We start from the raw sequence: 18,192 nt of genomic DNA, 5'->3' as shown, positions 1-18,192 counted from the left end.
ACATATTGGCCGTTAGGTGGATGTATGTAGTGTAAAACTTTCGTGTAACATTTCTCAGTATATATATATATATGTGCATTTATTTTATATGTTTATGTAATTGTGTCTAGATACAAAGTGGCCTGCTTTATGATCCGTAAGGACCAGTAGTACTACTCCTAGTATATATGTTGGTCAAGAAACAAGCCGTGGTTTGCTAGAAATGGAGGATATTAATATGGCTGCTGGTGCTTCAAATGCTCATGATGATGATGATGATGATCATGATAATTACATCAGGGAGCAAGAGCGATTGTTGCCAATAGCAAACGTTGGCCGGATCATGAAGCAAATATTGCCACCAAATACAAAAATCTCGAAGGAAGCCAAGGAGACGATGCAAGACTGTGTGTCGGAATTCATTAGCTTTGTCACCTGTGAGGCATCGGAGAAGTGCCGGAAGGAAAGGCGAAAGACTGTGAACGGCGACGATGTCTGCTGGGCACTGGAAACCCTTGGTTTCGATGAATATGCCGGGCCAATGAAAAGGTATTTACACAGATATAGGGAACACGATCAAGCAGATCATAGAGCTAATCAAGAAAAGGGTTAGGAACACTGATCAAAGAGAAGCAGCATGCATGAACCATTTTCACTTAGAGGCCGCACCCAAATAAGAAATATTTAAGCTGTAGCGGCCTCTGAGTCCTAGAGATTATAAGGGAAGGCTTTAACGGAGATTCAAAGACAGTACTAGCATCATGATTTCTATTTTCAAACCTATTTTTGATTTATTATATGATCAAGAAGATCATTATAGGTCATCCGCCCTTCATATGCTGCGTACTTTTATTGGTGCATGGAGATTGTTTTATTTTTCGTGCAAATTTATTTTTCTTTTTCTTTTTTTGCCTTTGCTTTAAGACATGATTCCTTGTCATCCCCATCTTATTTTCATCCGAAACCTCAAAACCCACGGGAATAGATTCCTTTCTGTTTGCCGAATGGGAATATTGACATAGTTATCTTGATTATGTTGATCTGTACAAAAGGGTTAATAGTGATAGTGAAGCATTGGTCTAGATCTTCTAGCTAGCTGGCACCCCCAACACAACAGGACGGATCGATCAAGCACAAAAAGGTTGAGTAAATTTTCTAGATCTCCATGATCCTGTCAACATTTGATCTGAGAAACCTATATATATAGGAGTTTTGCCCAACACTTTGTCTGTCTTGCATCCTGAGTAGTACTGCTCTTTTGGTATATACAGTACCGGCCATTTTTCAAGTCCTCATAACATGAGTAGTTACTAATTAGCAATGCAGTGTTTGTTCTCCTTAATTTTGGGTGAAGAACCTAGCTAGCTATCTCAAGCTGGCCTTGCTACCTCCGGCACTAAACTTATTCATCATGTAGATCAGATGTTGACCAGAGATATAATATTAAGCTGATTTCCAAGATCTAGGGTTTTTTTCTTTCTTTCTTTCAAGTTTTTAAGCTTAATTTGTGAGTATTAATTTTGGGGACCACAATTCAGAGGCCAAAACACGACCACTGCACGACAAATGAAAACTCGATAAACAAATAATATTGGGCTTGCTGTTTGACATTCATTGTATCAGGTCATGTTCTTCCTAAACATGAAAAATGGGGCTAGCTTCATCGAGTAGTGCTAGCTCCGGTCCATCCACATTCCAACTCGGGAATCCTTTTGTTTGTTGTGATCATTGTTTTCAGGTTTAATTCCCTCGGAGTTTGGACAAAGTCGGGATTGGATTGAGACCGTTTCAATGACAAAGGCACGCGTCTCATTTATTTGTTGAGATAGAAAGAGATGAGATGACAAATTTATAAATAATAATAAAATAATTTATAAATAATAGAAAAATAATTTGAGTTAAGATGTTAATTTATAGAGTTTTAGAAAATGTGAGATAAAAAGTTAAATACAAATATTATAAAATTAAAATATTATTAGAATATTATTTTTTAATATTATTTTTGTTTTGAGATTTGAAAAAATTGAATTATTTTTTATGTTTTATCTTAGGCCCCGTTTGCAACTTAGATTGTTGAGTCTAAAATCTAAACACTCAACTCTCAAATCACTAAACCTATCTCAACTTAAAACCTTTTTACACGTAAGACTTTCAACTCAACACCTCTTTACACATGGAATCCACAACCTTTTTGAACTTCCCATAAATATATTTAAACTCATATTAGCATCCAAACACTTCTAAACTCATCTTAGGTGGGCCCCACAAAATTCACTTCATCATCTCAACTCACTATTATCATAAAAAAACTCAATTTATCTTAACTCAGTTCAACATCTAAACGAGACTTAAAAGTTTGAGAAAGTTGTAATGATTAGGAAATAATTAAATAAAAAAAGTTGAAGATTTGAAATTAAAAAATGTGTTTGAGTGATGTTTGGATCGTTCACACGACCCTGAAATTATAGCATTCCTACACACTATTAACCATGTATTCTCCGATATTAATAAATTTTGGATCGGGGTCCTTTTCTTCTTTGAAAGATGAGGTGTTTTCTTTGTCGTGGCAAAGGATTGTCTCTTGGGCATTTAGTCAGAAGAGGTTACTATGGAGGAAGAGTTGGCTAGACTATAGGAAGGTATAGATTCATCAGTCCTAGACAAAGCTGGGAGAAAAGGGAGGTGCTGTCTTCTTGCTATGATCATTGCAGAAAAAAGTTGTTAATAGAGAGGCTTTCAAAAACTCCATGTCAAGAATATGGAGGTATGGAGGTTCACTGCATTTCAAAGAACTTTGCGAGAATAGATTTTTGATAGAGTTTCAAAATGAGGCAGAGAGAGAGAGAGTGATCACAGGGAGGTCATGGTCCTTTGATCAATGGCTTGTTTGTCTCCAAGAGTTTGAAAGTCATATCCCGCCAAATGACATCCTTTTTTTGAAGGAAGTTTTCTGGATCCAAGTCCATAACATGCCATTGGTAAATATGACTCAAGAAGTAGGACTCCAACTAGGTGCAAGTGTTGGTAGAGTTCTGGAGATTGATGCAGATTGTAAAGGCATTGGGTGGGGGAAGTTCTTGAGGATGAGAGTAGAAATTGATATTACAAAAGCTCTGGTTCGATGTAAGTTTTTTACCATGGAAGGAAAACAAGTGTGGGTTCATTTTAAGTATGAAAGACTTCCCAATTTCTGTCTTTAGTGTGGTGTGATCAAGCATACCAAAAAGTTTTGTCCCATGTTAAGTAATGGTAAGAAATCTGAAGGAGCCAAATCACAATATGATGCTTGGTTATGTGCACTTCTAGAAAAAGTCAATGGTAGTGAGGCAAAGAAGTATGGTGGTGATTTGGCACAACCACCAGACAACGAGAGGCAGTCATAGCACTCAGGCGAGAAGGACAGGGAAGAGAATGGAAAAGGCAAGTCAGATAATCAGGCAGAAAATAAGGAAGGAGGGAAGTTACCGCTATTAAGGAAAGTCATACTTTCAAAAGGAAACCAGAGGAGCGTAGGCTTAACTCAAGCCAAATGGTGATGGAAATAAGAAAAGATATGTCTAGGCCTAGCACTAATTCCTTTGATCATGGAAGTACAGTAGATCTGGAGAGTTAGACAAATCAGGGTGATTCTGTTACGAAGAAGGGAGATTCTATAGAAGATATGGTATATGTTGTCCTTCAGCACATGCAGAGTACAACGGTCACCTCTAAACAAGAAGCATCTCTCGAGTCTCAAGTAAGCTCTTTGAATGGCATTTTATCTGATCAAATTTAGGCTTTAGCAAAATCCAAAAAAATTGCTAGCTGGAAGAGAGGAGCTAGAGACAGGTTTTCCTTTGATCACACAAATGACAGTCCAAAATCTAGAGTACAATAGTGGGAGTAAAAGGGATAAAACAACATCTATTGATATAAATCCTATTGAGAGTAGACTAAAAAAACCAAAGACTGAGCCTTTATCAAATGAAGGTTTTAGTTGAGGCGAGTTGGTGGAGGTTGCTTTGCAACTCCACCAACAACCATGAATTGTTTAAGTTAGAATTGATGAAGGTTTGGGAACTCTCGGACAGTGAGAGAACTCCACCTATGGGTAAAGAATAAGTTTCCAATGTAATTTTTCTTCCTCATAGAAACAAAGTGTAAAAGAAATAAGGTTGAAAAAATAAAATAGTTGCTGAATCATGAGAATAGTTTTGTCGTGGACAGTAGAAGTCTGAGTGGCTTTTCTGTGGAGGGATAATGTTGATGCTTAGTTGGAGTCTTATAATAAAAACTATATTTCCCTAAGAGTGCATAACTCTAGTAAAGGGAAGGACTGGATATTGACAGGATTCTATAGTAATCCTGAGGCTACTAGAAGTCTGAAAGTTGGCTCTTGCTCAAAGCTATTAAACCTAGGGTAGAGGTTGCTTGGTTGTGTGTGGGGGACTAATGAGATTTTGAACTATAGTGAGAAGGTTGGGGAAGTGGTAAGACCCTCTAAGCAAATGGAGGAGTTCAGTTGACAATGGAATTTGGTGCAATAATAGGCATAGTAAAACATTCACCAAAGAAAGACTAGACAAAGCTTTTGAAAACTCTCAATGGCATGATACTTACTCAAACACTGTTGTCTCTTTCCTTCAAGCTCAAAGCTCATATCATAGCCCACTTCTCATCTCGATGGATAACAATTGGAGTGTATACAATATAAGCGATAAACCTTTCAGATATGAAGTATGCTGAGCACAAAGAGAAAATTGCCATTAGATAATTGAGAGTGAATGGAACAAACCCAGGCTGGCAGACAATAAAATCAGGTGCATGTTAGAAGGGTTGAAAAGATGTCAAGGAAAGCTGATGTTATGGAGCAAACATATTTATGGCAGTACAAAGAAAGCAGTAAGCTCCAAACTTAGCTAGATTTCAAAAATTCAGTAGCAGAATAAAGGAGACTTAAATGACAAGATAAAAACTCTGTAGAAGGAAGTTGATAAATTATAGATGAGGCGAACCTTAAATGGAAACAAACCTTTCATTGCATAGGAAATGGAGGAGGAAATATTTCAGATGAATGCTCTTAACTATCCTGGCCCAGATGGCTTCCCAACAACATTTTATCAGCAGCACTATAGCATAGTAGGCAAAGAGGTTAGTGATATTGTTTTATATGTTTTAAACTCAACTGGCTTGGTGAATGAAGTTAATGATACCTATATTGCTCTTGTTCCAAAGAAGAAGTCTCCTGTCAAAGTCTTCAACTTTAGACTAATCTCTCTTTGTAATGTCAATTATAAACTGATTTCAAAGATTTTAGCAAATAGATTGAATAAAGTGTTGCTTAGTATTATTTCCAAAACCTAGTCAACTTTTGTACCAGGCAGACTTATATAAGATAATATCATTGTACCCTTAAAGCTAGACATGAGCAAGGCCTATGATCGAATTGAATGGAGTTTTCTCAAATCTATGATGTGCAAGCTGGGCTTTAAGTAAAGATGGATTGATATGGTTATGAAGTGTGTAGAATCTATCTCTTATGCTATCTTGATAAATGGGATTCCACAATGCCCTTTCAAGCCATCTAGGAGTATTAGGCAAGGTGATCATCTATCACCTTACCTTTTTATTATATGTGCAGAAGTTTTGAGCTCATTACTTAGGAAGGCAGAAAAAGATGGACTCATTACTGGAGTGCCTATTACTAGAGGCAAGATTCTTATTAGTCAGCTCTTCTTTGCTGATGACAACTTGTTGTTTTGCAAAACTAATTCGATTGAATGGAGTAGATTGATAAGTATCTTTACCATCTATGAAAAGGCTTATGGGCAGAGATTGAATATGAAGAAGACTTCAATTCAGTTAAGTAAGAATTATCCTCAAGAAGTGCAAGACAATATATGGAGCATAGCTAGAATCAAATCAACATTGCCTTATGAAACATACCTTGGTTTGCTTGCTTTGGTTGGAAGATCTCGAGCAAAATCTTTTAGCAATATACTAGACAGAGTCAGGCTAAGGCTTAGCAGTATCAAAGTAAAAACTCTATCACAAGTTGGAAAGGAAATATATCTCAAGGCTGTTGTGCAAGCTCTCCCTACTTACAGCATGAGTGTATTCAATCTCCAAAGTAGTCTTCTTAGAAGTATCAACAGAGTTATGCAAAACTTTTGGTGGGGACAACAAGATAATGAAAATAAGATACATTGGGTTGCATGGAAAACAATGGGAAAGCCAAATCAGCAAGAGGTATGGGGTTTAGAGACTTGAAGAGCTTCAACATTACTATGCTTGCTAAACAAGGTTGGAGATTAATTCACAACCCTTCCTCTTTAGTAGCTCAAGTCTTCAAAGCCAAGCACTTTAAGGAGGTCTTTTTCTTTCAAGCGAAATTGGGAAGTAAACCTTTATTTATTTGGAGAAGTATTGTTGCAGCTAGTCCTTTAATATAAGAAGGTACTATATGGAGGATAGGAACAGGAGACCAAGTAAGCATTTGGCAGGATAAATGGATTCCCAAGTCAACAACCTCTAAATTCCGAAGCCCTATTCAGATACTTGAGAGTAGTGCCAAGGTGGAAGAGCTTATTGATTTTGACACTAGAACTTGGAAAACTGGCTTGATTGAAGATATTTTTTTGAACAAGGAAGCTGACTTGATAGTGCAAATCCCTTAAGTCTTTCTCACAGTTCTGATAAGCTTATTTGGAAAGACTCATCAAATGGTCAATTTACAGTCAAGATTGCTTACCACCTACAAAAGGATTTACAGATGGCTTCTAAGGGTCAGCCTTCCTTCAGTTATAGAAACCAAAAAGTATGGCAACAGATTTGGAAGTCGCAAGTCCCACTAGCAGATAAAGTACTTCTGTGGAGAGCTTGTCTTGAAGCTCTTCCTACTCAGGCTAACCTATTCAAGAAGAAAGTGGTGGAGCAATCCAAATGTCCTATCTGTATGGAGGAACTAGGTGGCTCATGTAATATGGAATTGTGTAGCAATAAGAGATATTTAGGGACAATGCTCAAAGACAATTCAGAAGAGTCACTTCCCTATTGGCAGGTTTGTAGAGATAATGGAGGAAATATTTTCAACATTTGGGTGTGAAGAGATCAAGGAAATGTCAGTTATGGCAAGGAAAATCTGGCAGAAGAGGAATGTGTTTATTTTTAATGCAGAAGTTTCTCATCCCAATTTTGTAGTGAAGTCATCTCAGGACTTGTTGCAGAGCTGAAACGAGTTAAAAGACAAGCTTCCTAGAGGCAATGTCTCAATTAGTAGCATAGTGAATAGCTGGGATCCTCCCTCTACGAATGTTTATAAAAGAAATTGGGATACTGCAATGAATAAGGCTCAATGCAAGATTGGTATAGGCATCATTGCTCAAGACTAGGAAGGCAAGGTGATTGCTACTTTGAGGATGAACAAGCAGTTTTTTCCAGGGGTAGTGATAGGGTTATTATCCTATTACTACCCATCTACTACCAAAAGACATTTTAAGTTTTTTTATTTTTTTATCATTTTCTTTTAAATATTTTTTAACATCCTTAATCACTAAGAAAAAATTAAAAAAATATATAACTTTACTAATACACACTTCCTTAATCATTAAGTAAAATTAAAAAATTAAAAAATTAAAAAAAAATCAAATACAAAAAGAGTAGTAAATGGATAGTAGTAGGGTAGTAACCCTATCATTATTCTTTTTCCAAACCCTACCTGAATCTTTTGGGGTTCTTCAAGCAACAATTTTTTGAGTTGGGATTAAGAGATGTGGTGCTAGAGGATGAATCTCTTCAAGTTGTAAAGGCTTTGACTACTACTGAGGATTCTTGGACCAGTGCTGGGATGTTTGTGAATGAAGCCAAGGAGAAACTAAAGTGCTATCACCAATGGAAAGTATACCATGTTAATAGAGATCCAAATGTAGTGGCCCATGTTTTTGCTAAGAATTCGTTTAGTGTTTCAGATGTGATTATTGATATGGAGGAATTTCCTTCATGTATTTCTTTCTTGCTTTAAAGGAATGATCAATAAAATTAACTTTTCGTTCAAAAATAAATAAATATTATATTTATATATAATTTTCAAAATATCAAACTTTACCTACATATTTAAAGTCACATCATCAATTATCCCACTATATTATAATTAAAGGGTCACAATAATTAGTGTTCTAAGATCCATTTTCCAATTCCCATTAATTTGTGTTATTATTAAATGAAAGTTAGATAATAAACCATTAATTTGTGCTTATAAAATAAAAATTATATAAAATCGAACTACTAAGATATCTAATTATAATTATTAAATAAAAATAAGATATCTAATTAAGATGCTAGTTATTGTTTAAAATTAGTAGTGTCTTAATTTTACAAATGCGAATATAATATATATATATATATATTCTCTTTATCTCTATTTTCACCCAAGTACTGTTTGTGAGATTTTTTATTACTAGTATAGAAATTAAAGAGAGTAAGGAGATAGAAGATCAAATTAGTATAGACCATCGTACGAGATACTTTTTAATGGTAGATTTGGATAATGAGATGATAATTTTTAGTTTTAAATGAAAGTTTAAAATATTATTTTTAAATATTATTATTATTTTAGGATTTGAAAATTTTGAATTGGAATTTGAAAAACTTGAATTGTATATTATATTTTATATGAGAATTTAAAAAAATTATAGTGATGAGATGAAATAAAATGAAAAATATTAGTCTTACTTGTCAGCTTAATTGACACCAAGCATATATCTAAATTTTTTTTACATAAAAGTCTTACATTATATATTTTTATTATTTAATAAAAATAATAAATCGCGTATTAATTAGGCGAAAGTGTATAACGAATTCTTTGCAGCATTTGTTGCATGCCTTCGACCTGAATTTTGGGTTTCTCCCCGTGACATCCAGCTAGTTGCTTGCTAGGCCTATAGTTGCATTTCCTACCCTGCCCTTGACAAAAGATGTCATGCCAGGTCATAATTTTTTGGGATTAATTTACAATTCAGATTCGAGGTTATGATATCTTGTATCAAGATGTACGTTCATGTGCATTTATCAATTTTAAAATATGATAAAATATAACAAAGATATATTGACATGTGAAGTACACTTTTTTTTTTTTTTTTTTTAAATGTAGACATGTGAAGTACAGTAGATCATAGATGGCCAGGTAAAAAAATAGTGACTATATACTTAACAATATATTGATTAGTACTCAAGATTCCAACAATGTGTTTGTGCTTTTTGTTTTTATTTTTAATGAGCAAGATAATCACTTTTAAATACTCCAAGACATGACATCGATAGGTGTATTCTATTGATGTGATTGGTCAAAATAATTATTTAATATTAAAAAAAGTGATGCAGTCAATCACATCAGTAAAGTGTTCAAAAAATACATAAAAGTGACTGTATATAAAATTTTTGTATAGAAAAACTCTAAAAAAAGATAAATGATATTTACAATCTTAGAGTATGCAAGTTTTACGTATTCCATTTAAAAAATTGAATAAATTTGAGACTTATATGAAAAAAATTTATTTTTAATAATAGATCTCTCCTTTTTTTTTTTTTTTTTTTTTTCAAAATGTAAAAATTACATACTCTAAAATATCTAGCATCACCCAAGAAAGAATAGATTTAAAGAGGGATATTCCGGGCGGTAGTGCATCTAATGATTTTACTGAATGCGGCCTATCCAAATCGCTTGTTCATTAAGGAATTAACAATTAGGTGGAAATAGATTGTTAAGCTTCCTTATGCTCTACGGCCTACGCACGTTAGCTTTTTTTTAATAAAATGTTTTATGTGAAGTAGTTTTTACATATTTTTTTATATATTTTATTAATGTGATTAACTGCATCCTTTTTATTATATAAAATAATTATTTTAACTAATCATATTAGTATAATGTATAAAAAATATGCAAAAATGATTATAAAAACTCATTTTTAGTTGTATCTGAAAATCATGTAATAAAAAATCAATTTATTTTTGAAGAATCGTCTTAACTATAAATGTAGTTGAGAAATGCTAAATCGTCCATTATTCTGATCCTTCATTTTGACTATTTATTTTATTATTTTTTTTAATAATTAAGAAAGTAATTAATAACGAATTTATATATCTTTTTAAATATTTTAAAAAAATAAATATAATTATATTAATAATAAATTTAAGGAAATAAAATCATAAGATTAAATAGAATTATAAAATATTATTAAAATAATGTTTTTCTCGAGTCGGTTCGACCGTTCCAACCCAAAGGGCCAAACTTATGTATCACGTGGATGGAAGAGGAGCATTCGATATATCCAAAGAAAAGTTTTCCATTCTATCATCCAATGCTATTTTAATAACTTGTATTTATTTGTTTATTTATTATTACTTTTTTATAATTATTATTATTATCGCTAATTAAGACTGGCACGAGTCCGAAGCGGTAGTTTGGTCAACAGGCGCGTGAGAAACAGTCCTCTGCAATAACGTATATCTTGCACGTAGCAAACGACGGCGTGGCGCAATGCGACTAGATATATGTTTGGGCATGGACGAGACGTCAAATTTTTATCTTATTTTATTATTATAAATTTTTTAAATTTTTATATAAAATATAATATATAATTTAATTTTTTTAAATTTTAAAACAATAATAATATTTTAAATTTTTATTTGAAATTAAAAATTTTCATCTCACTTTCTAAATCTATTGAAGAGTCTTTTATGACGAGTAATAATATATACACAATACAATACATAACATATTATATAATAATATTATAAAATAAAAATATTTTTATAAAATAATATTATTTTTATAAAATATTTTATAAAACTATCTCTTATTTAAAATATAATTGTATATATTATAAAAAATATTATTTATCAATTATTTTCTCTTTTATGACATTCGCAGCAGAATCAAACAGTTCCACCCTCCAGTTTCGCGCGTGGTTTAACACCACTTTCGCCCCCATCTGTCTTTAGTATATAATCTTTCTTTTTCTTTTTTCTTTTTTTTTTTCTTTTTTTTTTTTTTTTTTTTTCTGAAAAATGCTTTAATATATCTATCCGAGTTCTCTCTCATCAGAGACTTGGCTTTGTCGTTCTTTTGGCTCTCGCGTCGGCGTTGGCTCTTGTCCTCTTCGGATTCAGTCGTGGTGGCCATGAAAGCTAACCTCTCTTAGCCCCTGGTGCTACCCCTCGTCTCTCTCTCTCCCTCTTTCTCTGTGTATGTATGTCTGTATGTGTGTATATATAGTATGTGTATCACGTTTTTTTTTACTCTCTCTGAAAGAAAAAGAAAGGAAGAAAAAAAAAAAAAAGCCGTGCGTGTGTTCACGTTTCGTTTATTTTCTAATCCATGGGTTGCCAATCAGAGCATAACCATGAAGACCCATTTTTCTCAAGCTGTACGTTCACGTGGGTTTCAGCGTCTTGCTCTTTATCCATTTGAGTGGAGTAAAATTTCTTTATGTTTTGTATTTGTGGTTTGCTTGTTGTACGATTTACTGTATTCGTACTTGGCTCTAAGTTTTAACGGTTGCTTGTTATGTGAATAAGTCGAATTATTTTGGATCATATCATATTGGATTCTATTTGAGAACGGTACTGGTTCTTGTTGTCTCGGTGCTTCCTTGTTCTTTCTCTTGTCTGTTCTTGTTGGTTGTAAAGCTTTCAGTGTTGTTGGTTTGCTAGGATTATGCTGGGTTTAACGATTGCGATAAATGTGCTTATATATTTATCCGAAAGTTTTGTTTTCGGATACGACAATCCCACTTTTATTTTATTTTTTTCATTTTGCTTTTCAATGTGGATCCGGGGTTGATTACCTTGTTCTGGATTTGCAACAACACATGCATGTGTTCCTTGTCCATGTTACTTCATGTCATGGTTATTTGAACTTGTTCACAATGTGTCGTTGGTAAATTTGGGATGTTTGTTCCTCTGGAAGTTGGTATATGGTGATCTTTTGTTTCTTTTTGATGGGAAATTTCAATCTTCTATCTGTTATGGTGACTCATTGGAACTGGTACTTGGCGGTTGCTTTTCTGAAAACGTATTGTTTTATTTCGAATTTTATTTGTATCAGTTTAAATATTTCGCATTGTTTTCTTGCTTGAGCTTTTTGAGAAACAAATAATAATATAGGTGGTTGTAAAAGGTTATGATAACAATCTTAATAGCTAAAAACTGTGAATAATCATGTTTTCTTTCTTTTTTCTTACTAGATTTTTGTTTCATACAGCGTAGAGAACTGTTAATCATGTCTTGGTTGTTAAATCGCCACTTATCCTAAAACTTAAGCTAATGAGAAAGAGGTTGATTAATTTAATTATTTAATTCATATTCCAACACTGTCTGTTATATGTGGGTCAGGCTCTTCCAACATGTGAAATATTTAATTAAATGAGAGTGAAGTGTGGAGTCCAAGTTCAAACTTAGGACCTCATCTATGATATCATATGAAATCACCATTCACCACTTATATTAAAAACTTAATTTTATGAGAAGAGGTAAATTTAATCATTTCATTTATGTCCTAACATTAGGAACTTTAAGGCTGCGTTTGGATGTTGAGCTGAGCTGAGTTCTCTATATATAATAGTGAATTGAGATGGTAAAGTGAGTTCTATGGGGCTCGCCTAAGATGAGTTTAGATGTATTTAGATGTTAAGATGAGTTTAGATGAGTTTATGAGAAGTTGAAAAAGGTTGTGGATCCCACGTGTAAAGAGGTTTTGAGTTGAGATGAGTTTAGTGATTTGAGTGTTAGGTATTTGGATATTAGAAGATGTCTAAATCTGAACCGAACTCAGCTGAGCTAAGTGCAATCAAGGAACCAAACGAGCCCTAAGAGTAAATGTTTAACAACAAGCTTAAGCGTAAATGTACCAGATAAGCTATGCAATGCATTCAATATCCTATGGGGTTTGCTTAGAGAAAAGAAATTTCCTATGGAGATTGGGGACTGGTTTAAAGGCGCTGACATTTCCATCAAATTGGTGGATAGAAGTCTATGCAAGTATCATACATAATTGTCTGCTTCATCCTTCTTGTTATGCTACAATTAGTATAAAACATTACCAGCAAAAAATGTGACACCTGCAGATGTGTGTACAGCCCTTCTTATGAAGGGCTATCTAATTTTCAAGTCCCCTTCCTAAATTATACTTGTACATTCCTGCCTCTTTCCTCTTAAGTCTCTGAATGAATAACCATATTGGTTTATTTAATTCCTTTGGCAGATGGATTCTTTTCAATTCATGGATTCAGTTGTTAAAATCAATGACCATGGGGATTGCGCTGAAGATTATGCATTTGATGAGCAACCCCTTTCTCACGGAAGTTCTGATGTATATGATGTCTTTGGAGAACCGCAGATACTTCCTCGAGTGGATGAGGAATACCAGGTTGAAATTCCACCACAGTTCAGGTCTGACTCTCTCTGGCTAACAAATAACCCAGCTGTTGCAGAAAACACAGTTGGTAGTGTTCATGATTTTTTAGTGGGATTGACTGTACCAATAATGTGGATCACTGATAAAGTTGAGAAAATTCATAGTGAACCACAGGAAGCTGTTGGTGGTTCACCTGGAGTATCCAACAAAGATGAGTCTCTAAGATCTGAATGCATCGAAGAGACCCACATCTTTTTGGAAGGTGGAAATTTAGAGCCTAAAGCTGAGCCTAGAAATTATACACTGAACAATGGGGCGAACTTAGGAGAATTAGCAAAAGTGGATATGGAACAAGGGATGAAAATTAAAATGCATGATTTGGATAGTGGCAAAGGCTACTGTCTGGTTCCTGGTTCCTTGGGAGATTCCTGGAATGATATAGAAGAGCGTAGTTTTATCCTTGGTTTGTATATTTTTGGTAAGAATTTTGTCCAGGTGAAGAAATTTGTTGGGAATAAAGAGATGGGGGATATACTGTCATTCTATTATGGAAGATTTTATAGGTCTGATAGGTACCATAGATGGTCAGAATGCCGGAAAATGAGAAGCAGAAAATGCATATACGGACAAAGAATTTTTACAGGATTGAGGCAACAGGAATTCTTCTCCCGTTTGCTTCCCCATGTCTCAGAGGAATGCCAGAATACTTTAATGGAGGTATTTCTAAGAATTCACACTTTCATGTTGTTGGTTCACTAGAGGTATGGTTTCCTGCTTGTTTTATGCTAGATGCGATGAGAATTTACTGAATCTGTAAACTTGCACTTTTTTGTTTGAAGTTCTGTGCAGTGCTTTTTGTTTCTCCTGTATATAAACATTATGCTTTTTACTCAAATCGTGTTCAATTTTATTCAGTCTCTCCAGTAAAAATTACCTAGTTTCTTTGCAGATCAACATGTTTTACTAGCTGGGTTTTCAATCATTACCTGATTTATACTTCAAAAATTTCTAGTGTTAACTCTGCTCAAACTTCAAGTTGCTAAAAAATCCTCTCTTGAGAATTTTTGGTTAATGTACTTTCATTGTAGAGGGCATTTTAGATTCAGTAAACATTATTCCTTTCATTTGCTCTAAAATCATTTTTCCTCTTCTCCATCCATCCATCTTGGTAACTTGGTAACATTTTGTCATTTTTAATATAAACTTCAACGACATCCCCCTTCCCCGACCAAAAAAAAAAAAATGAAATAATTAAACTTTAACCAATTGGCAGGTCTCAAAGGCATTTGAGGATGGAAAAATGTTACTGGAAGAATATGTTTTCACTTTAAAAGCCTTAGTCGGGTTGAGTGTGCTTGTAGAGGCAGTTGGAATTGGTAAAGAGAAGCAAGATCTCACAGGCATTATGGAGCCTCTGAAGTCCACTCAAGTTGCTCCTGTCCGCCCAGAGATACCAATTGGCAAGGCATGCTCCACACTTACACCCTTGGAAATTGTTAACTATATAACAGGAGACTTCCGACTAAGCAAAGCCCGATCAAGTGACCTCTTCTGGGAAGCTGTTTGGCCCCGTTTACTTGCAAGAGGATGGCATTCTGAACAGCCTAATAGTAACGAGTGCGCTGCTGGCTCCAAGCATTCTCTGGTGTTTCTTATTCCTGGAATTACAAAGTTTTCAAAGTGGAAACTAGTGAAGGGTAACCACTACTTTGATTCTGTTAGTGATGTACTGAGTAAAGTCGCTTCAGACCCAGTGCTTCTTGAGCTTGAAATTGAAGATAGAGGCAAAGAAGAAAATGGGTGGACCGATGAAACAAGAGTGGACCAAGAAGATTTCCCTGATCAGCAACGCCACTATTATCTTAAGCCTCGTACTCCTAATCACAACACAGATTTATTGAAGTTTACTGTTGTGGATACAAGTTTGACCAATGGGAAAACAATCAAGGTGAGAGAGCTGAGAAGTTTGCCATCTGGAGTATTGAATACTTCCACCTTTGGAAGTGATTCTGAAGAAGATGATGTGGATCATTCCGAGGAGACAATGGATAAATCTCAATCTGCAGATAACTCTGGCTTTGATATGGATGAGCCCAGGGCTACTAATAACAGTTTTGATCAGGAAATTGCTTCTAACAGTTTGGAAGAATTAGAAAATAATGTTTCCAACGAGGTATTTCGAGTCATTGGCTTTAGTTATACTAATGTACCAGTGAATATCCCCAATGACCTGAAGACCAGTGTTCATAGCAACACACAGCCCCAGAAAGCCATAAAGCGCCGGTTGAACAAGAGAATGGGAGCGGAGAACAAGAACTGTTTACCTTCTGTTACAAAACAGCACCAAAAATTAAATGCATGCAGTCAAACAGAGACAGAGAGCAGACAACTCAACATCTTGCAAGATCCTACCTTAAAACAAGAGATACCCTGTAGCTCTGCACAAAATCCTGATTTTTGTGGGAATCCTCTTTCTCAAATAGAGATATGCCAGGAGAAGAAAACATCTACCAGCTTTTCTAAAGGTAGCCTAACCATCGGTTGTGAAGGAATTCTAGGTGGTACCTGTAATGCTGCTGAACATCCTCATGAAGTACCTCAATCCGGGACGCTGATTGACTTGAACTTACCTATTCCTCCAGATGCTGAAGCTGATTATCTTTTAATGACAAAAACAAAAAAAGAACATGATAAAACGAGCAAGGAACTGGATGATCCCAGTGTAGTGAAACTGTCCAATTGTGCGGCTAATTCTGAGCAGCAGCCCAACATAAAATACCGGAGACAAAGCATGAGGAGCCGGCCACCAACTATTAAAGCACTGGAAGCTCTTGCTTTTGGCTTTCTAGACCCAAAGCAGAAGCGAAAGAGCAGAGATGCCTCACTGCATGAAAACCCAATGTTAAGACCTTCTCAACGTGCTCGAGCTCAAGTGAGAGCTAATGAGAATATTGGTACAAGCGTGGTGGATTTAAAAGTTGAGGAAAGGGCAAATGGGGTGTGTCATAGTAATGGTGACTTGATGACAAAGCTGCAGGTTTGACTCTAGGGAAAAGAGGCTCAATGTCTCCGGTTCTGGATTAGTTTAGCTGCTGTGATACCGAGTGACAACAGGAGAATATGACAACCACCATTCTTTGTTGTTCTCACAAGCTCCGAAATAACCAGTTCATTTGACTGCAATAATGACCCGTCACTACGATGAGCAGGCAGTTCTTTCACTCTTTTAACTTGTACAGCATTTGGGGCGTCCCTTATAGTAATGGCCCATCACTACTATGAGCAATCTAGATCTATTCACAAATGAAACATGATGCTGGTCTTCTCTCCATGAGGCTGTTTTGATCAGACAAATCTCCTGTGGTTGGAGGTACTGAGAATCACGAAAGCCAGGATGAGAGAAAATGTAACTGTCATCTGAACGGTGACAGAATTAAAGCTCCAGTTTCTCTAGACTTCACCTTGCAGGGGCTGTTCTTAGTTATTAGTTGCAGCACCAGTCCCCCATTCCCAACCAGAATACATGTCACTGCTGTACTGCTCAATTTCTGAGCATGTTTATGGGCAGCCATGGTGTTCCTAGGCTCCTCATGTTTTCGTTTCAATCATTGTGATACTCCGGAAAGAGTTGTAATTTACCTAATATATCTAATCGGTTGACTAGTGTTTTACAAAAGTATCCTTCACCAAAATAGATGTAAAACATAGTTGTAGAATGGCTAAAAATACTTGTATTTTTATCATTTTACTATCTAATCTGTTGTACTTCAAGAGTTATAGAACGCACCAAAAGTTAGAGGGCGCCAATCCATGATTATGTAGACTGAATTCAATTGGTATATTCTTTCTTTCATAGTAATGAAGAAGACGATAAAATTGGAGTTATAAATTAGATCTAGATTTCTCTCCATCTCTAATTTATAACTGTAAGCCCGATCTTCGTTATCTAAAGGAATCTTTTGTATACCATTCGGAAGTGATTCATGAATCCATTTTTTTTCCTTTTATTTCAGGTAAAACAAAACCTCTTTGAAGTATTAACTAATGTAGTAGGAGAGTTATATTAGAAAACAGTTTTTTTTTTACATCGTTTAGTTATACAGATGAGATGAAACATTTGTGAATAATAGTGAGATAGTTTGTGAATAATAATAAAATAGATTAAGTTAAGATGTTTTATTGGATTTTGGGAAATGAGAGGAAAAAAGTTTAATAAAAATATTATAAAATTAAAATATTATTAGAATATTATTTTTGTTTTGAGATTTGAAAAGGTTGAATGTTTTTTATGTTTTAATTGGAAGTTTGTGAAAGTTGTAATGATTAAGTAATGATTAGATGAAAAAATTAAAAAATTGAAAAATAGACTTTGCTTTGTTTTGTTTTATTTCTTTCAGCACGAACCAGCATAAGATTATAGACTTTGCCTTGTTATATTTTATTGGCTTAAGAACACTTCTTACTCTTATCTACAAAAACTGTCACATTGCACCATCTATTTACCTTAAATGACACATTGCAGCTTATAACATCCAAGTTATAGAACAACTTAATTATAGTATGAGACTTTGTTTACTGAGCATATTGGAATTATGAGTCTAGATCAGATTTTGTACAATTATACTTAAATTAAAGATGTACACCACATTTGATGAAGATCCCTTCTTCACCACTCTATTGCAAAGTGGTGAACAAGGTACTCCAACACCCCAATGGCTAGGAGACATGATAATGTTGCACTCCAAATAACACAATTAGAAGGAGGAAAAAGGCCACCTAATAAGAAAACTGAACGAGGTGTCTTTCACCGTAGAGGAGGATAA

The 18,192-nt window shown here is 34.7% G+C and overlaps 2 protein-coding genes across 2 annotated transcripts; both read left to right on the top strand.

Moving 5' to 3' along the window:
* Positions 1-202: 202 nt before the first annotated feature.
* LOC121247376 (nuclear transcription factor Y subunit B-5-like) lies at positions 203-592 on the top strand. The gene has a single exon (XM_041145739.1). The coding sequence runs from the start codon at positions 203-205 to the stop codon at positions 590-592; it is 390 nt and encodes a 129-aa protein (XP_041001673.1).
* A 6,138-nt stretch (positions 593-6,730) lies between these two features.
* On the top strand, positions 6,731-16,412 carry LOC121247375. Its single transcript, XM_041145738.1, has 4 exons — positions 6,731-7,018; positions 7,700-7,927; positions 13,217-14,086; positions 14,643-16,412. Exons 1-4 carry the CDS (start codon positions 6,731-6,733, stop codon positions 16,410-16,412), a joined length of 3,156 nt encoding a protein of 1,051 aa, XP_041001672.1.
* Positions 16,413-18,192: the final 1,780 nt, after the last annotated feature.

Source organism: Juglans microcarpa x Juglans regia, chromosome 1S (genome assembly GCF_004785595.1).
Source record: "Juglans microcarpa x Juglans regia isolate MS1-56 chromosome 1S, Jm3101_v1.0, whole genome shotgun sequence".
Classification (NCBI taxonomy): Eukaryota; Viridiplantae; Streptophyta; class Magnoliopsida; order Fagales; family Juglandaceae; genus Juglans; species Juglans microcarpa x Juglans regia.
This window is presented reverse-complemented; position numbering and strand designations above follow the sequence as displayed.